The sequence below is a fragment of the Nanorana parkeri genome, unplaced genomic scaffold (assembly GCF_000935625.1).
Source record: "Nanorana parkeri isolate BGI_ZX_2015 unplaced genomic scaffold, ASM93562v1 scaffold539, whole genome shotgun sequence".
In the NCBI taxonomy this organism is placed as follows: Eukaryota; Metazoa; Chordata; class Amphibia; order Anura; family Dicroglossidae; genus Nanorana; species Nanorana parkeri.
Genome location: NW_017306807.1, coordinates 900,959 through 923,326, shown reverse-complemented (window position 1 = coordinate 923,326; position 22,368 = coordinate 900,959). Strand labels below are relative to the sequence as shown.

Here is a 22,368-nt window from a genome sequence, read left to right as displayed (position 1 = left end):
TTGTATACATGTACTATGTATATGGGGTGTTTTTTAAAATGTATTGCATTTGGCCTATTTTCTCATTTTGAAAAGTTTTTATGTAATTTATTTTTTTATATATAGCAACAAGGGGACAGGAAATGTCTCCATGTGACAACATACACAGACAGTGGCAGGTCTGCATTATGGAGACATCAGTGGCTTAAAGGAGAACTATGAGGTGAGTGCTTTTCACTCACCTCATAGTTCTAGCCGACCTGTGACAATGAGACTGTCACAGGTCGGCTCAGTAGATCGGGAAGTGAGCGAACACATACCGGCGTTCGCTCACTTCTCGATCCTGTCACAGCTCTCTGCCTTGACAGGGGAGTGGCTGGATTCCCCCCTCCTTGCTCTGATCCTCCAGCGCTGACTGGCGGAGCGGACGGGGGAGGGGGCGGGTACAGCTCTGCCTCTAGATAGGCAGAGCCAGCTGTCACTCACGCAGCTGGGCGGATCCAGACATAATTGTCGGCATCCGCTTCAGCTACGGCGTCTCAGTATACCGCTAGCTGTAGCTCGTGGCATACTGAGCTTAGGGTAACAGGAGGACGCTAGTTTGTGTCCTCCCGTTACCCTAAGGAGAACTATGGGGAAAAGCCCTAACCACATAGTTCTCCTTTAAACAGATCCTTGATGTTGCCACTGTGTGCTGCAATTATAGACAGGAGAATCCCCAACCTTCTGCTCCCCTGGCTCCCACTGGGATTTTGCAATCAAACTTTTTTACTGGAATAAACATTCTGTTTTTTAAAGTAACAGAAGTCATAGAAAAATAAATATAGGGAATACAGAGTAGTTCTCCATAACCATGTGAACAAACAATACAAGTAGGATACAATGGTATACAATCAAGAGTATGAGGGTAAAGTAAACTATAATAATCTCAACAAATAGAGATGGATAGAAAAAAGGGCGGATAGAATACAGTATATAATAGGGGCTATAAGAGAAGAAAAGAATAGATAAAGAAAAGGAGAGAAGGGAGTGAAAAGACATGCCAATACACCAAGTCACTATGGAGCTCTAATGGCAAGTACAGAGACTCCCAAAATTGATAATGTTATCAGAAATAACTTACAATCACAACATACAATAGAATACTATGACCAATCAGCACAGCGGAACTCATGAGGTAAGTAAACGGGATAATTGTTTGGGAAGATGCTAACCCAGGTAAAGATAACCAGATATTCCATAGCTTACTCAATTTGAGAGGACATCCCCTATGATAGACCAACCTCTTTTTTTTTCCAAGGCAGAGTAAATAGTATGATGTCACCTGAGAGAATATAGGTGGAATAGGGCAGATCCATTTCTTCAGTTTTCTAGCAATGAACAATAATCTAGTAACAGAAGGGATTAAAGAATCCATTGAAAGATCCTCAGGCAGAATGCTTAAAAGTTAAACACATATCCGAGGATCCATTGGCAACGTTATAGAGTATAACCTATTGAATATAGAATTCCAATATCTATGGAGTTTAGGACAGCGCCACAGAAGGTGAATCAATGTGCCATCCCCTTGTTATACCACATAAAGGATATTCCCTACAACCCCAATGAAACAGCTGTTTCAGTGTACAATATATTCGATGTAAGTTGAATTAACCTATGTGTAGAAGAGAGTGAGCAATTGGCATCTACTTCCAGTGCCTGATTCCAATGTTCCTGCGCTATATCACCCACATCTTGACACCACCCCTCCCGGCATCTAAGCTCTATCCCAGACCTGGTGGACAGGAGAAGTGCAAAATACGCTTTGGTGATCAAACCTCGTATAGAATCTTTGGCCTGAGCAAGGAGAGACAATACCCCCTTGTGATAGTGATAAGATTAATAACATAATTAAAAACACAGAAAATGTAAGGTAAAAATGTAAACCCCTTTGCTTGCTTTAATTTAATAGTTTTTGTGTATTGGGACATGTTTTTTAAGGTAGCCCATGCGCTGCGTGGCCAAAAGTAGTGCATGTGCCTTTTTTTGTCTGTCGAGAGCCCATTCAAAATGAATGAGCTACCTTAACACAATATGTCCCAATGCAAAAAAACTATTTTAGGTCTACTATATACTGTATGTGCATTGCCGTGCCATTAAAAAGAACGGCAACACATTGCAGCACAGATGTAATGTGCCTTATTCAGGTTTTATTGCATGATACCAAAATGGAAAACAGCCAGCCTGAAGACATCCATCTACGCACATGCATATAAGCTATTAGAATGGACGTACACAAGTAAACCTCTATTGCACAACACATTCGGTATCCCAACTCTAATTTGATAAGCTGTAAAAGTTTTTAATTAGTACCAGTTTGTTTTTGCTGTTTTACAAGCACACATGATTTTGAGGCTGAATATATTTTGTATTGATTATCAACTCTAAACAGTATTGTACTGTGTATTTAATGGAAAATGTCATGCTCATATTGTATTTGTGTGCACTATTAGTGTATTTTTTACTGCTAATATAGATTTCAAAAATATTAGTGCAAGGTGACTTGCACTCCACCCGTTTCATTTTTTTTTTTTCATCTTACCATCCGTAATTATTTTATCTTATCAAGTTGAAAAAAATATCTAGGGAGAAAGCCTGGTTCTAGAGTTAAATGAAAGGAGTTGTAAAGTCTCAGCATATACTATCCTGTTATAACATCAGCATTGTAATAGGAATACATTGCTGAGTTGGCTTATGTAGTGAGTGTTGCCCTCTGACTGCCTGTCACCCTCAACAACTTCCTGGACTCCCAGTGTGCTTTGCATCTCTTTTCCTGCTGCTTGATGTGATGCAATCTCGATTTCTCAAGACTATATATCCCCCAGCAAGCAATGATAATGTAACATTGTTCAGACGTTGAGCTGTACTAGAGGGCCGGCTCTGTGACTTGTGACATAAGGAAGTACATATTCACAGGGATGAGTGAAATTGTGTCACTGCCCTGAGGAAATACATCCTATGGTCATCATCAATAAGTATGTTTACAAACTTCTAGATCGATATGGTTATAAGGAGTGAGATCAAACTCATGGAAATTCAATATGGAGATACATTTTTTTTTTACCATAGATACCCTTTAAATCGGAGAGGGCACAGAAGAGTTTTTTTTGTTTTTGGCTAATAAAGGTAATAGCAGGCATCTTATAGTGTCAGCTCCTGGGTATTGTACAAACATGTAACAGGTTCATTTTAAAGTAACTGCAGTCTGCTGTTTTACTGTAGAGAATGTAAATGATTAATGAATGCCTTAGTTTGGTGTATACCAGTTTTCTGAATCGTGTTCCTTTTGCTTTTCCCTTCACAGAATTACCACTCGCTTGCTTCTTTTCTATGAAAAGTGATAACAGTTTAAAATATGGACTCTCTTCTCAGAGCTTAAATTCGCAGATATCAAATCATGCACTCAGCGAGAAGGGTTCCCTTCACTGCCTCTTTGATGGGGAAACTAAGGTAAGGAAATGTAAAATGTCTCTGCTGGAGACTGATAAAGCACCATAAATAATCATCCTGATGATGATCAAATACGCACATGTGTTATTTCCACATTTTGTTGTAATTCTGCAGGCTCTATTCTTGCTAACACATCTACTCTGTTAAAACACTTAGTGCTACGTCTATCATGTCTCTGTAGACACGAAGAAAAGGAAGCTGCCTGGTCGCTTCTCTGTTTATCTTTGTGTATACTTTGGCATCGCTGATAGCACTATTACCCTCACTATCAACAATATACCTCCTGTTTCCACATAGAGCAGCATTTATTGGACGTGAGTCGGTTGTGCACATTCCGCATTAAACCTCAGAGCCTCAATGTTGTGTTATAGACATACCTGGCTTAGAATACAGTTCTTTTCCTATCTAGAAGTATGCTATTTGCCTGTTGAGGACATCATTTTAGAGGTTTATTTAAATTGTAGGAACAAGAATTCGACTCTGTTTTCTGTCAGTCTTTAAAGAGTATCTCTGCTTTTTGGTGATCTGTGTACATTACATGGATTTTAACAAACTCTGTTAGGAAGAAAAAGCTGTTTGTTTCAGCATGTCCTTTCCAGACTGATCGCTGAATGTTAGGGTCTGTATTTGTAATAACCATCTGGCGTACTTTCTGTATTGTAATGAGGAACGTTGCAATGTCGGCATCCCTTTAGAAGAAATTAACCCTTAGGGAGTATCTGTTCAAAAATCAAATTCCAGTTGTAAGGGATACCTGAAATTGTACTTTTATCTTGGTGCAGACTTCTGGGAAAAATCAGTCAGCCAATCTCTGAAACAGGAAGTGACATTTCTGGGGGTGTTCTGTATACAGACTGCCTCCAGGTCGCCATATGGCATTCAGTTTTTTCGACAGTTGTAGAAAATCTCAGCGGCTACAATTTTTAAATGGAAAGGTAATTTTAATAACGTTAAATTACAGAATGGTCTGTTCAGAAATGATGTATGGTAGATCATTTTTTTCCCATTTTTATTTAAAGTTGAATTTCCCTTTAAACTTTCAGCAGTCAATTGTTTCATGGTTTCAAATGACCAGATGCTTGAAACAAGGGTTCTGAAAGTCGAGCAGGGCCAGTAAAAGTATTTTTAATTGATATCTACTCTTGTTTGATCAATTTATCCCTATAAAACAATTGCAGGTGGCAGATTGTATGACTGGTTTAAAATACATTCAGATTTTCCAATCAAATTCCGATACAAATTGGCACATGTATGGCCAGCATTAAACGTCTAGCTATAAGGGCAGCTCTGAGCACTGAAGATTACATGATCAAGTATGTAAAACGTATTTCTGTTTCGGAAATTTGTATTAAAGGTTCACAAAACAACTTTGATGTATGTTTGATCCTTATAAAGTGTGAGCTTTCACATATGCAGGTTAAAGTACTAAAAGCACACAACTTGGGGCAGATCAGGGGAAAATAGCCAAATATTCCAAAAAACAATGTGAGAATAAAAAGCAAATAGTTGGAGAAAATGGGTTTAGAGATGCTGCATATGTTTTTCTCCTGTGGCTTAGCAGGCAGTCATGTGGTATCTTTTGTTTCTTCTTCATTTTCTCGTGGCAGTGTGCATCAGTACTGTAGAGAACGGCGCTGATGTTGTGACATCAACACTACTTTCTTCAGTATTGTACTGTGAACCTAGGCTTACATGGTGTTGCACCTTCAATGGGTATGCCTTAGCAGCCTGGGCTCAGAGGAAGTGGGTTGAATGACACTGGCCATTATTCAACCTGTTAGAGCAGGGGTTCGCACCTCCAGCCCTCAAGGTGTTGTGGAGCTACAAGTCCCATGAGGCATTGCAAGACTGACAGTTACAGGTATGAGGCAGAGGCATGATGGGATTTGTATGGTTAAAGCACAGCTGGAGGGCTGGAGCTTCCCACCCCTGTGTTTGAGGAATGGCAGTGGAGCAACGGTTCTGTGGGGGACAGCACAGGAGACAAGGTGAGTGTTGCAGTGAGAGCTGCTTTTTTTTATTTTATAAAATTCTGGCCAACAAATGTATTGGGTTTATGAAACTGGGCTTCCCCTTCAATTATTTATTTCATGTGGATAAATATCAGTTAATTACCATTATTATGAAATATTTACTGTATGTTTGTGGATTGAATATTTTCGTAAATTATTTTAAGGGAAAGTAATGCAGTCAAGTATTTGCACTCGTGCATCTTGGGAAATTCACCCTAATGAATTAGTATATTTTTAATTGCATTGATTTGACTGTATTATGCTATATGTAAACACAATAAATGAAAAGTGCAACTGCTGGCTTCTTTTTTGTCCTGTATATCCTCTCTTCATTGGAATGCATTACCGTAATTATAGTGATGCCTTTTTGTCAGTGGATTTAAAAAAAGAATGCTTTCTGCGGCCTGGTGCCCAGAGCTGTCCCATTCATCAGATTAGCTGCAAGAATGAAATTGCAGTTTGCACATCCATGACTGATTCTGCAAGTCTGGTTGGCTCGCTTTGTGTGCCAATTTCTGGTTAACCTTGACTTTTCCACTTCAAAGTTTATTATGCAATTCAGTTTTTTTGGTTAAATTGTCTAAAACCAGTACACTTAAATGATGGAGGGAAGTTTAACCATTAAGTAAAGGATGTTTTTAACCTATAACTGCCTTTTTGGATGCAAAGCAGAGTTTGTGTCATGGGAATTCAGGTCAAGGTGTACTGGCAGTCATTTATAGTTGCCTTGCTATATCCAGAATAGTTTATCAATATATCATTCTTGAATTAGGCACTGGCAGTTCCACCTATGTATTCTGTAAATGGGCGTAACATGTTTTTATAAATGAGGATTCGGTAAACGGCTGTTTAGACTCCATGTGGGATGCCGAATTTTAGCCAGATCATTACTGGGCCAAGTGCTGTCTACAATTTATTACACGGATAACCTGGAGGAATCAAAAGAATGGTGAAACGGATCCATACGTCTGATGAATAAAACCTATGTTACTCTAATATATGGGTATTCTCATGTTGGTGCAGAGCTGGTGGCCAGAAATCTGTGTGTAGAGGCAGCTGAGGCTATACCCTGATACATGGTGGCAGTTACAGAGATACTTTCTATTCAGTTAATCCTGAAATTGGATACTATTGCTACTACTGTTATTCCTTTATGGTTGCTTGGTGATCCTGAATAACCTGATTGCAGCCACTTATGGTATGAATAACATACATTATACCTGTTTTCTCCATGTGAAGTGGAAAATTGACTTTTAACCACACATTATATTTTGAACCACGGAATTCCTGTTGATATTGGTATATTTGAAGTTCTATATATCTTTGTTATAAGGACTCATACTGGGGCATTTTTATTGGTCTTCTATGTTAGCATATCACTTAATGATAACTGTATTCTACATTTAACAGGATATAATATGGCCATATTATGTAATGCATTAAAGCGCTAAACTGGGGGGTGTTTGTGATACTTTTATCTGCAGAAAAATAATAGGTGTATTATTCTTGAAGATTTTGTACAGTGAGAAAAATAATTATTTGATCCACCTGCAAATTGTGTAAGTTTACCCACTTACAAAGAAATGAAAGGTCTATACTTTTTATAATAGGTGTATTTTAAATGATAGAGACGGAATATCAGCCAAAAATCCAGAAAAAACACATGATATAAATGTCATAAATTGAGTTACAGTTCAGTGAGTAAAATAAGTATTTGATCCCCTACCAACCAACAATAATTCTGGCTCCCACAGACTGGCTATGTTGTACACTGATTAGTCCTGTCAATTTAAGGTGGTGCTCCTAACGACAACTCGTTATGTATATAAAAGACACCTGTCCACAGAATCTCTTTCTTCCATTGAAACCTCACCACCACGGACAAGACCAAAGAGCTGGCAAAGGACGTTTGGGACAAGATTGTAGACCTGCACAAGGCTGGAGTGGGCTACAAGACTATCAGCAAGACGCTTGGTGAGAAGGAAACAACTGTTGGAGCGATTTGTTCGCAAATGGAAGGAATACAAAATAACCATCAATCGCCCTCAGTCTGGAGCACCATGCAAGATTTCGCATCATGGGGTAAGGATGATCATGAGAAAAGTGAGGGATCAGCCCCAGAATACATGTATGATAAATTATAGACCTTTCATTTCTTTGTAAGTGGGCAGACTTACAAAATCTGCAGGGGATCAAATCGTTATTCTCCTCACTGTATAGAATTTTTTTTATTAGTTTTTAATATGGTTATGAGCTGACATCCAATACATTGGAAGAGTAGGTGAGGTGTGGAAATTGTATGAAGGTGACTCGCAGCATTTAAAACATTTAGACTTCAGTAAACACATGGCTTAGAGGCTAGAGGTAAGCAGGGTCAACTTTTGGGGTGGGATAGTGAGGTAAGGTTGCTTGGGGAGTGGTTGAATAATTCTGTGTTAATGTTCAATTCTGTGTGTTTGTGTGTAATGCTGTTTGAATCTTACAGCTCAAATATAACAAACTTCCTAAAGCAAAAACAAAAAAAACACCTATTAACTATAGCATTGCTCAAAATGTCAAGTACTGAGCTACTAGCCAGGCCTCAAGAGTTACTAGCCACCAGTTGCCCCACCTAACCCTTACCCTGCCCTGGCCTTAACTCCGCCCCTAAACACACCCTCTTAAATAATCTAATGATTGTTATTTTATGATGCCGCTTGTAAACGGCAGATTAGGGATTCCTGCTGCAGGAAAACGCATGTTCCTGACAAAGGAATCTCTAATCACACCTGAAATATACTGCAGGTGTGAATGGGGCCTAACATACACTAAAAGTGTCCATACACCTGCCGATTATCGTACGATAATCGCGGGTGATCCCGCGATCGTACGATAATCGTATGATAATCGTATGATTATTGGCGGGTTGGTGGCATGCCGCACTGGCCGGTGTGCGCAAGCGCATACTGCCCACTCAATAGACCCAAATTTCCACTCACTTTATTTTTACTCGCCAAATGTGAGCAGGCAGGTGGAAATTTTGAGCCCTGAACTATAGCATATATGCACACTTTGCTACATGGTAACATTATCCTAAACTGTAAATGTGTTTTGGGTGGTGTTTGATTAGAACTATATATTTCCTGCTTTTTCTCAAAAATGTTGGTGAAACACTTGCCTTTCCTCAAACACATTGCCACACTGTTAAGACCTCCTACAGTCTTTTCTCATCGATGGGTGTGGCATATTTGTAGGGAAATATTCTTCACCTCTTCTTCACAGTGAATGCTCAGTACTGACTTTTAGAAATTCTCCAAAAAGCTGTATGTGATGCATGCTTCCAATGGTTAGAAGCACTGTTTATTGTCCCCTAGATAAACCCCTTAGGCCCAGATTATTGCAAGTGATGTACAAATTAGTGCATCAGTTAAGAATGGACTCTTAAAATCACGGCCAATCTGAGTTCAAGCGCGATATTCATCTGATGATCTCTGTTGCTGCCTATGTGTTAAAGATCTTCCCATGGAGGTCAGCTGATGCTCAGTGTTGACAAACAGCAACAGTGATGGCACTGAGAAGAGAAGATCATCAAGTCAGTTTTATTGTGTGATCTTACTGCAAAGGGAAGGTCAATTTAAAACACTGGCTGCCACCATGGCTCCCAATACTGCAAACATGAGTTACAATTTATTTTGTGTTCTTCTGTTATATTAGTTTCACCTTTTAAGTTGCATTAGTGAAATAAATTAACTTTGCACGATATTCTAATTATTCGAGTTTCACCTGTATACCCCTCTATACATTATTCAAATACTACATAAAGAATTTAGTTACACCAAGTAAATGCATTATAAATACTCAGTGACCACTTTATTAGGTAACCCTGTTTGTTGATGCAGATAGCCAAACAGTGTATAACCATGCACCATACTTAAATTAATCATACGGATGTGGTCAAGCGTTTATTTGCGCAACCAAACAATAAAATAAGAAATATTCATTATCTGTGTGACTTGCAGAAAGATTTTTGGTGCTGGATTGGTAGTTGCAATGTCTCAAAAACTATTGACTTCCTGGGATTTGCGCACACCAGTGTTAAAAACAAGAGATTTGCATTGAGGGGCAGTTCTGTAGGCATAAACCTTGTATATCTGAGAGGTGAGATGAGAATGAGTGAGTATACTTCTTTAAGCGGAACGGAAGTCCCCTAATGCTTTCTTAAAAGTGGTGAGCAAAAGAACATCATCTCTGAATGCAAACTTTGAAGATAGGCTGCAGCAGAAGGCCTAGTACTGTCAGGTAGGAATTGCACTTTAGGGGTAGATTGAGCGCAGAACCATAATTGATGAGCTTGACCTAGTGTGAAGAATTTGTTTCTGCTTCACCATACAGATAGTAAGTTTAGAATTTGGCATACACAGCATGCATCTATAGATAAGTCCTGTCCTGTTGTTGTGTAATGGTGTATGGAATATTTCTTGACACAATTAAAGCCTGATATTACTACCTTATACAGTGTAATTTTTAATGGGTCCTAGATAGAAGTTCCAAATCTCTAGACCTCCTATTTTTATTAAGTTTTACAATGAAAGATTTGAAATACAGAGAAACACGTAGTAGTGTCATTATTCCACACTGAATCAACACCAGGTACTAAATACAGTAATAAAAACAGTTTGTATCAAATCGGAACTCCAAGATAGTAGCACTCGGGTATATCTAGACTGAAAAATTATTGGGCAGAAATGTCATCTATCCTAAAGATAGTGGAGTTACAGATATAGGGCTGATGGGTTGCTTGAGGAAGTGCCAACCAAGAAAAAGTAGAGAGAGAGGAAAATCGAAGGGGGGTGGGGGTGAGAAGAGGGTAGAGACACTTTGAGGGGAGTTCCTGGGACATGGCAAAGCCAAAGAGGAGGTGCTTTCATGCTCCAATTTGCCTTGTTAAAGTTCTAATTAAGACTTTATCTGTGATTTTAGGAAGTCCATGCAAGGGTTACAAATCCTTTAGAACTGTGGCTGCATGTCCTCCACAATGTTGCCTAGATTTCATGAGCCATAACCCAGCAAAGTTTACCTTAAATGGGGAAACCATCTGAGTCTTTTCAAGCCTGTGCAATAGATATATTTACAGCCACCATTATTGGGAAGACCAAAGTCTGCAAGTGTGTTGAATGATGATATATTTGTTAATTCAAAAGGGCCACATGTGGTTTCCTGTTTCCCATTTTTGCAGCTAGATTGGCCTATTTTATATTTGTAACATGTTCACATTAACATAGCATACGTTTTTACTTTTGTGTGTAATGTTAAAGGATAATTTCACCTTCTAGACTGTGTTTCATGTTTCAACCATATTTAGGTTGTGACATTAAACATCTGCAGCCACCTCACCCTCAAACTGCCTCACTCCCCTTACTGTATCATGGGGTTATTCTTCTTGCAGCATCTTGGTTATATTTTAATTTGGCATAGTTGTGCATGGCTTTCCCAGCACAGCTGCATCATTCACAGAGCTATTCGTAGGATCTGTAAATGAAGTACTACATGTGCTCTGCTCTGTAGCAGAGGGACGCATAGATCGTAATGGACTACAAGTGGGGTGACGCTACTGCACTTGTAGTCCATCAATAACTTCCTCATAACAGCCCCGTAATCGAAAGTTCGAGAGAATAGTTGGGAGAATATTCTGCAGCACCCTGCGCACTGCACCAGCGAACTATTGATTTGTGGTTGCAATGCTTTGTAGGCTTATTCACAAAAAATGAATAAAAGCCCATCGTTGTTAACAGCGGGAGCAGCAACCATGGGAGAATGCCAGGTATGTCCTCCCAAAACAATGGGGCTGCCGTCCGGCCATATATGCATTGTGGCCAGTCTGCAGGTGGTTAAACAAAGAAGGGTAGTAGGCTTGGCAAAGCTGGGAGATAGAAGGGGCGAAATGTATCCCTAGATAGGGTAAATAGGTTGGTAACTAATTTGCCAATTAAAAACCTATATTTTTCACTTAATTCACTTATGAATTTTCATTTCACTTTCCTAAATCTATTATTTTTTTAAAGTTAGATGCCAAGACCTATGTGACTTCACCCCAGAAGTCTTCTACTTCATCGTCTCCTAAATATGGACATGGGAAGATTCAAAGCAGCCCTGATCACCACAGTGGAGGTGAGATAAAGTCGTAGACTGTTTTTTTGGTACTATATTTTTGGTACTATATTTTTTGTTATATTATTATTATTTTAAGTTTAGTTTTGTCAGTATGAGTGCCAAATTAAAAACTGACACATTCTTTAAACCACACCAGCCCGGACCTCTTAAGTGGTATACCTTTTAGTGGTCTACCTTTTGCGTAGACTTGACCTATGAAATTATACATGATGCTTTTGCGGTTTTACTGACAAACCTTGTATCAAGTATTTGTGACTAAAATTACATCTTTACAGAAGGGTTCTAACACTTTATGAATATATTAATAGACACTTTAGAGACTATTTTTTGTGTGTTTCATGTACCACCAGTCTTCAGGACGTGTCAGGTGAACTCCCAGTAAGAGTCTCTTCGGGTGCGGGATGTCTCCCCATATCTGGAAACAATAAAAAAAAGGGCAAAATACAGAACCTACAAAGGAGTTTTGTCACCATCGATCAGCCAGATATTGGAAGCTTTCAATGTTGACATAACTCCTACTTTTCAATTAATTTTGTCTGTACACAAACCTTTCCAGAATGGCATTGAACTATTTCATATTATGTGACTGTCTGACTTTGTACAAGGATATCTGAAAGTTAAACTTTTTTTTTTTAATTGTCCTAAAGTCAAATTAATTGCCATGAATTTAGCAGGCCTGAACTTCCTCATGTTCTGTAGAAACAAATCAAAATTGAAGGGAAAGAGATTGAAGTGAAAGTTTCTGCTTTTTGCTGTACTTTAATGACTAGTTCCAGTGTTTTAAACTGAAATAATGCGTCTCTGGTACACTTTTAGATGTACAACCCATAAGCCAAAGATTAAATTCCCAGCCCAGTGAACCGAAGGACATTGCCAGGCATAACATAGATCTTGGAAGACAAAGCCTGAAATTTGACTCCAGTTTTTATACAAAGTTTTGCAAAAGGCACTGGGCCACTTACAGGAGTAAGATTGTATGGGTTCTAAAAATCCTGTATACAAAAATTCCCATTCCAGGGAAAATATGTTCCCAATTCCCACCCCACTGTAACCCATCCTTCAAGGATTTTTTTCTTACCTGGTGGAACAAGATGTACTCACCTAAGTTCCCTGCCTAGGTCCCTTGCCGCTGCTGTTTCTGAGGGTTGGGGACCACTAATCAAGTACCAAAGATGTGCCCTAGACTGCTATTCCCATGCTGGCATCACTCCTCTTCTGGAACTTGAGAGGACCCTGCCATTGGACAGCCAAAAGGAAGTGTCCTTGTCACACAAGCAGTGACGTTGATACCGTAAAAAGGACCCTGCCGGATCGAAACAATGGAAGAGGTAAAACTCGGGATCTGAGCTTTAGGTGAGTAAAGAGGGCATTTGGTTCTTTTTTTTATTTTGTTATGGAGTCCAGATAGAGGGACGTGGGAGGAGGGATTATGTTTATCTCTGAAGCGGGCTTTCAAATGTATTTCCAGCCGTTACTCAAATTTACCCCAAACCTCCCTCTCCCCTATAAATCATGTGCAACCATTGTTTTTTTAAAACTTTTTTTCCTGTAGCAAGAAACCGCTTTTATTACCCCCGTGACATGATCACCAGCCTTGTAAAATCCTTGCAAGGGCAGCTGCTGGGAGCTCGTTTTATATCGACATGGCCGTGCCCCCAGAACTACATCTTCCAAGAGCCCTTTCCTACACACAGTGTGTGAAACTGGCTTTTTCAAGTCAAGGCAGCAGTGTTGTTTTGCCGGGAAATAAATCTATGTATGCAGGTGGAGAGGGGCAGGATAGATGGTGTTCTGTATTCCTGCAAGCAGGGCTGACAATGCTGCTTAGGCTTTCAGTACAGAAGAGCCACTGTGTTGTCAGCCCAATAAGGAAGTTAGGAACACATTGGATTTTTGGCAAACCAGCAGTTGTTTTTCTGTACTTGTATTGATTTTAAATGCATAAAACATGGAGAAATATGCACCTATTGGAGATATGTACTGAATATGTTTTTATATTTTGCCCCTACATACTTTTTAAGTATGGTTACCAGTATTGTAAGGAAAAAATTACATTTTCCGCCAATCATTGAACATCAATCCATACTGTAACTGAAAACGAAGCAGTAATAAATTATAAAACCGTTGACGTGTGTGTTAAATTACTTTTAACCAAACTGAACAATACTTTTAAAAGTGTGGTTTGCAGAAGGTTAAACATTCTAGGTTTGTTTTGTTTCTATCTATATTAGGTTTGTAACAGACAGCAGACTCGAGACCAGTTTTTCACCGGCCCCCTCCAGCTTATAATTAGATCACAATATGGAAGCATTTATGTAATTTCCACTAGTAATTGGAATATTACAAGGTTAAGTCATTTGTTTTTGCTTTTATTGATGTCAGTTGCTGTGTGTGTCTATTACGTTGATTATTGCAGCATACTACCTTCAAAAGTATGTCACATAAGGACTACTGATTTTTCCGTTGAGCAGCAGAATTTACAAGTCACACTTTATTACATTCAGCATATTTATTTCTACCAGCATATAACCCAGTTATTAGATGATTTGCTAAATATCATTTAGAAAGCACAGCAGGCACAACAAGGGTTTACAGCTTAATAGATGAGACAAATTCAGTCATCGCCTAAAGAATGGGCAGATGCGGAGCCATGTATGGGTCCACTAAAGGGCAAAAACACCACGTCGCACAGAAACATTTCATCGGTGGGAGCCTGCGTTTCCCCTTTGGTTTTTCAATTTTGCCAACTTTGGTCTGAGCCTTTGGGACTTTTCCAGAAGTCTAAGTCTAGATATTTTCAGCTTCAGCCCTCTAGCAGTGGTGCAACTACAAATACCATTAGGCATTGCAAAACTCTGACAGTCACAGGCATGACTGCCAGTGGCAGGTACATAATGGGGTTTGTAGATTCACCACAGCTGGAGGGCTGGAGGTGATCTTATAGCAGCAATATTCTACTTAAATGGCCTTAGTCAAAAGTGTGAAAGTCGTACACACTGGCCACAAAATCTCATCTTCAGTTGTCAGAGGGCAGAGTTGAGCATTGCCAAGACCGCTTAAATGTTGATCCCTTCTTATTAAACATGTTTATTGTTTCTGTTTTATCAATAAAACTTGGAACAATAATGAGATGGGACAGCTGCTGTCATTTATTGCCAATCGCTATAGATATTGAAGCCACCGTCTGATACCTGTGAGGCTTACTACATGCTTCCAATGCCACTTAGCTTAGTGTCAAGCAATTTTCTAAGTAGCCAGCTGGCATTGGAGCTTCTGTGTGAAGCTTCAGAACAAGATAAACCAACCAGGGCTATGGTGGTAATAGTATTTTACAGAAGAGTCTGAGAAGAGAACAAATAGAGATACTTGTTATATAACACACAATTCAGTGGTCCAGTGATGCTAGCAGTGCTAGCTGCCTGGCTGTGATGCAGATCTTGTCAATTCAGTGCTTTAAATATGTGACCCTAAAGAAGTTTGCATATGTCGAGTTTGGACTTCACTACCTGCATGCTTGTTTAGGGTCAGTGATTTAAAATGTTTTGAAACCCTAAAAGACTTTTTCACCCATGGAATTTACATGTATATATAAAATAGTTGTAATAAATACCCCTTCATTGCCAGGCCATTTTTCAGTTTTAAATGCTGTGATAGTTTGGCAGACCATTACTTGGGCATGTAACACTGCACCAACATACATTTTATATTATTTTCTTTTGGTGGCATTTAATAACTACTTTTTTTTTCCTTTTTCTTTCTTAGTATGTGCAGCATGTCACCCCCGGGGCCTCTCCAGCGAGAATGCGGCCCTTGTCCGGTACCCAGCCGGAGCCGTCCAATCAGGAAGCCGGGCGCCGTCTAATGACGTGACGCCCTGCTTTCTGATAGGCCGGGAAGCTGGCTTCATGCTCCCTCGTCATCTCATGACAAGAGAGCATGGAGCCGGCCTCCCGGCCAATCAGAAAGCAGGGCATTTCATCATTACACAGCGCCCGGCTTCCTGATTGGCCGACCAGACGGCTCCGGCTGGGTACCGGACGAAGGCCGCGTTCTGGCTGGAGAGGCCCCGGGGCTGACAGGCTGCACATACTAAGGTATGAGGGGACTTTCTTGTTAATCGGGAAGCCGGGTGGCGACTCTTTACATGCTGCCCGGCTAATCAGGAAGCCAGGTGGCGAGTCATTACACGCCACCTGGCTTCCTTAATGGGACTTCCGTTACTTGGTAATTGGTATCGGCGAGTACCGAAAAAAAATTATCGGTACTCGTACTCGGTACCAAAATACCCGTATCGGTGCATCCCTACTATTTATAATGGTCTGGCCCTCTAGCAACTTCAGCGCCAAATTATAGCTAATTTGCCTACAAACGTCAGGCGGTCATAATAATCTGGCCTCTCAGTGTATACACACAATCACTGGTGGTCAGTGGCACTTTAACCCCCCCACATGCATCTGTTAAAAAAATACTACACAATCATTGGTAGTCAGTTGCTTCCCCAGAAGATCATTGGTTGTCAGTGGAAATTTAAAACTCTCCTATCCCCCCAAAAATTCCACAATTATTGGTGGTCATTGACACTTCCCATCTGCCTAGAAGGAGGAGAACGTCTTGTTCTGAATCGGTTGAATGCTTGTAAACACTACTAGTGTTTACATCTCTGATGGTTGTGATTAGTTACACCAATCACAATGTACAGCGAAACATGCCCCTAATTGGCTCTGTACATCCTGACTGTGATATGAGCTGCCCATAAAACAGCTCTGATCATAGCCTTTTATGGGCACACTGGCCACCCAATGTGTTTTCTGAAGCACCATTTATTTACAGCACTCCAGAAATATACATCCAACTCCACCTTTTTTTTTTTGCAATGTGGAGGTACTTGGAGAATGATAAAATCTTTAGGACATGTCATTTGTAAACAATATACACATCTACTAGAAATCACATGCTAGCTATGCATCCTTATAGAATGTACAGTAAAGAGTTAGTAAAATATTCCACTCTGCCAGCTCTGTGAAAATTTGTGCAATAGCATTTGCTCCACACATGTTCAGATTGCCACAGCATCGCATCACAATTATTGTATCATGGGACTATTTTACACTGCCTCTGGGTACTTTGGAGTATTGTATGCAAAAATAGCATTTTTTTTGCTTATAAAGGATCAGTTTCTTGCTGCACTTAGATACAACAAAATAACCATCAACCATACAGTAAATCCAGTTATATTGGTGTATACGAGCAACTTTCACAGAATTTTAATTTATGTAGTTAGTCTAGGCTTGACATCTGCGTTTCCAAGAAACAATAGAGGTTTCTACACACATGGTGTCAGCTCAAAAAGGTCTCACAGTGAGCTTCCTTCCTGCACTCACTACAAACAATTGAATATTTTTACAAAGTTAGAAAAACAGACAAAATTAAGGGCCTGGAGAGAATATTAGTTCTTTATTATATTGTAGTTTCATAGTTAATGACGATGTAAAGGGATCTTGCCCATTGAGTAAATTTCATAGTTAAACGTATATCTGGAGCCAAGTTTTTGCTTTCCATGTCCCATTTGGGAAGACATTCCTTGACTTCCTGTATCAGGAGCACAACATGAAGTAAGGAAATCTCTCCAAAGTGTCACCAGAACAGTTGTCCCCACTTCAAGATTCCCTTTCTATTCCTGTTGCTGTGACAACTCTACATTTTAGGATTTCCTCACTTTCAGAGAGTATTTTTCCAGGAGGGACACAGACGGCAATAAAGCCTGACCTCCCTACTCCAAAAATAAGTTTTTATAAATCCAGCTTTCTTTGCTACAAAAGATATAGCCTACTTAAATTTAAATGTGTCCATTGAAACCTTGCAGAAAGGGAAATGTGGTAAATCCACATTGGAAGCAGACCCAAATCGCGGACAGGATCACAAGTGATTTTTACTCTGCGCACCAAACATTTAGCAACATCCCTTGTGCTGTACAAACTGTATGCTTATACCTATTACAAGTCACCTGTCAATGCATCTATACCATTTGAAACCAGGCCACTGTGGGCCAGGAGTTGTAAGGAAGTCTTTGTGCTTCCCTATCAAGATTCCCAAAGCTGTCGTCAGTATCACAGCTACGATTCAGTGATTACCTTCTTCAAGGAAACCTTATCACTCATTGCTTGCAAACAATCCCCACCTGCCAGTTGTATCAGTGTCCTGAACCTTACGCTGCCCTGAACAGATGGGTGCTTAAGACCCTACTCAACACAAAATGAACCGCAAACTAGTCCAATCCGAAAGGTACCTCACCCCCTGTTTTTAATAGAAACTCACACCAAACAGTTGTGGGGTTTAAAGAGGCATACCACCACTGCATAAGCATAAGCTTATGCAGTGGTGGTATGCCTCTTTAAACCCCACAATTGTAACCCCACAATTGTTTGGTGTGAGTTTCTACTTAAGACCCTAGAAACTCAGCTAAGGCCTTACCAGTGTCTTTGTGACCGACTTTAATCTTCCCAGGTTATGTTTTCAGTTAGCTGTCTTAACCTACTATTGGTTATGTACTACTGATATAATCTGCGGGCTTACTTATTGTTCAGAAAATGCCATTGATGGGTCAATTTGGGTAGTTACTAGCCTTATGGAAATTTTGAGAATTAAAAACCATGTAAGCTATAACTTCTCTGCTTAACATATGTTAAGTTCTCTCACACAATGTACGGGGCTTCAATTCCCTATTCAAAAGATATTTATAGCTTATTTTAAAAAACATCTAGATATTATCTGTTTACAAGAAGTGCACTTATTTTAAAGCTCCCTGTCCTCTAGTTTCAACAAGAACTACCAAAGGCATTTTATGTCTAATTTCCAGAAAAGAACTAGGGGTATTTTCATTTGTTAGAAACCTTGTTTTCATTCATTAAGAACAGTTTCCTATTGGAAGTCCTTAAAGAGAAACTTGACCTATATCTTCAAAATAACAACAAAGGCCTCTTTAAAAAATGTTTTGTAATAACAAACCTACAAACCGATACTTCTAGATAATTGCCGGCTTTTTATTCTTTGAATACCTTTTTTTTTTTTTCTTCCCCAGTTTTCTGACCGTGACCATTTTAACTAAGGGCAGGATACTAGATCTGCCTTTCTTTCCTGGAACTCTGGCACATGTGACTAGGACATGTGACCATGCACGTCATCTCTCTGATATCTTGTGAGATTACAGATGAGATTTCCCAGGATGCAATGCTCGGGCACAGATTACATAATTTGTGCCAAAGAGGACCAGGAGGAGGAAAAAAAGAAATTGTCAGTAAAATAAAAATGTTTGTTTAGCTAATGAATGTAAGATGATTTCATATCTGCATGTAGAGCTGTATACTGATGTGACTTTTAGTCAAAGGGGTAAAGGACCACTTTAATACCACACTCCTGACACTAAAGGGAAGTATTTGACCATTAGTGGCACCCTCTTAGAATACTACGTTTGTGTAGTTCGCTCTTATGCACCTCCTTTCCCTAAAATCCACCATAACACTCATAAACATTTGAAAACTCCCTAGTGCCAAACCATAATATTGTTGATGTTGTGATCTCAATTTTACACTTGAAGTATATTTAAAGCCAGCCCCTTTTTTTTTTTTTATAGAATGGGAAAGGGTTAAACTCTGTGTCCATTTCTACTGTCTTGGAGGCACAATACAAAGTTAGTGAAATGCCATGTATTGTCTTAATTTGAACAGTTACACTGGGTTCACACCTGAGCGTATTTTTTCAGCTCGTTTTTTTTTTCATGTTTTTTTAGCACGTTTTTACGTTCAGTGAAACGCGTCCCCCTTATTTTCTCTATTTTTACATTTTTTTTTTCACTTTCAAACTTCCCGCTGGCTCCACCCCCCTGCTACGTGGCCGCTCGCAAAGGACGGAACCCGGAAGTCGGGAAGCCGCCGGAGGACACATCGGTGATCACGGACAAGGTAAGACCTGTACGCTGTATTCCCGAGTGTGGCTCGGGGTTACCGCTTTGTTAACCCCGATCCACACTCAGAAATACCAATGGAAACGCGTGAAAAACGCCCCAAAGAAGCTCCTGTACTTCTTTGGGTGTAGGGCGTTTTTCAGCGCGTTCCTACGCGCTGTAAAACGCCCAGGTGGGAACCAGGCTTTAACCTTTACTGCTTTACTGGTGAAACTGTACAATTTTGGATTTCCCATCACTTTCTGTCTTTAAATTGGGTTGCAGATAGCAAAAAAAAACCACAAAAAACATTGCTTTCACATTTCATCTAAAACAAAAGAATGTTTTGATTTTAGATGCATTTTAGCTCTGTCCTAGGTAAGAATACGCTCACCACTGCCCAATGTACTAAATTAGTGCAGCTTCTCCATATAACCATGAAGACACATGGCTTGAGATAAATGGCACCAAAGCGGGTTATACAGAATTTTCCCCATGTCACAGATCCTATTCAGGGATTGGTGTAATTATTTCTAATTTTTCTAATCCCACAAACTTTTTTTCTCCTATTTTATTCTTGATCTGACTACAATAGTAGGCCTTTTAGCTTTTACCTTTTTGAAGTATCTAAATAACAAAACTTACCTGATGCCTAAATGAAGTGCCCTGCTACAACCCTGACATATTCAATGGTATCGCCAAATAAATATCTCAACAATGTGCTTGGAATACCCTGCAGAACTCTGCACATAAAGTACATTTAAGGGTTTTTTCTATTTGAAGTACTACATAAGCAAACAGCCCAGTCCAATCTCAAACATTAATTGGCCCGAATTAGGACTAGCAAACCAAAAATCCCCATTCAATTTTCTTCAGTGCCAAGTTAAAAGATTGAGGTCAGAATATCTCTCGAATAACAGAACACTGGATACAAGAAAACAAAAATAAGATTGATAAACTGGACAAATGGTCAGCCATTTAAGAATGTGTTAATGCTGTCTCTTTTCTACCCCCCCCCCCCCCCCCCCCTCCTCTCTCTTGCTCTCTTTCATTCTCCCCCTCTGTGTCTCCCTCTTTTTCTCTCTTTCCTTTTCTCTTCCCCCCCTCTTTATATTTCCCCCCTCATATCTCTCCCTCTTTATATCTCCCCCTCATCCCTCTCTGTCTATCTCTCTCCCTCTTTTCCCTCTCTCTTGCTCCCTCCAGAAAAAAAGAAAAAAAAAAAAAGAATGTGTTAATGATATTCACAAAATTGCATCACAAAGTAGACAGATTATCGTCAAACCCAAACCCCTTTGGGTCCGGTCAGCATGGTCAACTTTTGTAATTGGCTTACCATACCCAGTCCCTTTCCTTCAGCTGTAGTTGCCCTAATTACAGACATTAAGAGCTCAAATAAAAGGCCTTAAAATAGTAAAACCCTGCTGGTACTGATGTTGTGAAAATTTCTTTTTAGTAAAGGCACACAATCTAAATGTAAGCTATATTCTGAGCTATATAATTATGTTTAGCAAAGGAAAAACACTTCTGCTGCTTTTCTACAAACCTTCAGCAATAATACCAAAACAAAAGACCCATTGAAACCATCATTCAGTTTGATTGTCAAATATAGATTTCAAGCTGTTTACCACTATCCGGGCAATTAATGCATTACAGAAGTCAAGTTTTAACAACAACCTATTTGCTGATGATTGCTAACACAGGCATATCTTTTCCTAATCCCCTTTCATTGCTGAATACCTTGAGCTCTATCTTGGAATTAAAATGTAGAGATTTCTAAAATTCTCTTATGCAACACCCCCCTTTCTGCTCAAAAAGCATACCTAATAAATTTGGGTTCCATAGACATCCACATTACATGTTCTATCTGGGTATTAAGCTAACACATTCTGCAACACTATATAAACATAATTTATTTCCCTCAACAAATTTTGAATGACCTGAGGGAGTGGAATGTCCCCTCTATTTTAAGAATATGGAGAATATTCATGATCAAGATTACTCTTTTTTTTTTTCTTTATTACTTCTGGATCCCCCAGATCTCTGCGCTGTTGACTAAGCTAACTAAACGTCACATTATTTGGTGTATAGGAGGCAAGGGATTAACAAACAATTGATGCATTTTCTCAATAGACTAGAAGGCCTTTCTGTCACACACCAGTAGATATCACAAAGTTTCCATTCCCCATGCCAACACTGGCACTCCTTCCTGGACTTTCTGAGAGTCATTTTCACACATGGATTGGCCACCATATAGTCCAGACTAGGGATGCACCGATACTTTTCAGATACCAGTGCCGATACTTGGCATTTTCACGAGAACTACCAGGGTTGCAGCTGGGACCTGGCTCTGGCGCTCCACCACTGTCCTGAAATCATTAGTCTGTATTGTTTTAGAAAAACTGTTGCATGATAATAAAAATGTATCAGTACTTGGGTAAGTATCAGTACTTGCTAAAATGGTATTGGTACATCCCTGTATATATGTTTATAAAAACAAAATCATACATTAAGACAGGAATGTACAAATCCCAGGAGCTCCGTGTGCTCCTTACAAATGACAGTTGCCTCCTAACTTTTGAATTTTTCTCTAGTCTAGTCTTGGAGCTCAAAAGTATCTGTATTTGTACTTGTACAGAGTACAGTACTTGGTATCGGTGAATCCCTAGTCCAGACCTTAACCACATTGAGAATCTTTGGCATGTGCTGGAGAAGACTTTACGTAGGGGTCCAACTCTCCCATCATCACTACACTACATCATCACTACAAGATCTTGGTGAAAAATTAATGCAACTCCT

The 22,368-nt window shown here is 39.5% G+C and overlaps 1 protein-coding gene across 4 annotated transcripts in view; it reads left to right on the top strand.

The window, feature by feature from the left end:
* REPS2 (RALBP1 associated Eps domain containing 2) overlaps positions 1 to 22,368 on the top strand; it is a 104,349-nt gene that overhangs the window by 23,046 nt on the left and 58,935 nt on the right. For all 4 annotated transcript variants that reach the window (XM_018561722.1, XM_018561721.1, XM_018561725.1 and 1 more), the window contains exons 3-4: positions 3,323 to 3,468; positions 11,522 to 11,627. In XM_018561722.1, coding sequence (XP_018417224.1) covers positions 3,323 to 3,468; positions 11,522 to 11,627 — 252 coding nt within the window. The remainder of the gene's footprint in view (positions 1 to 3,322; positions 3,469 to 11,521; positions 11,628 to 22,368) is intronic.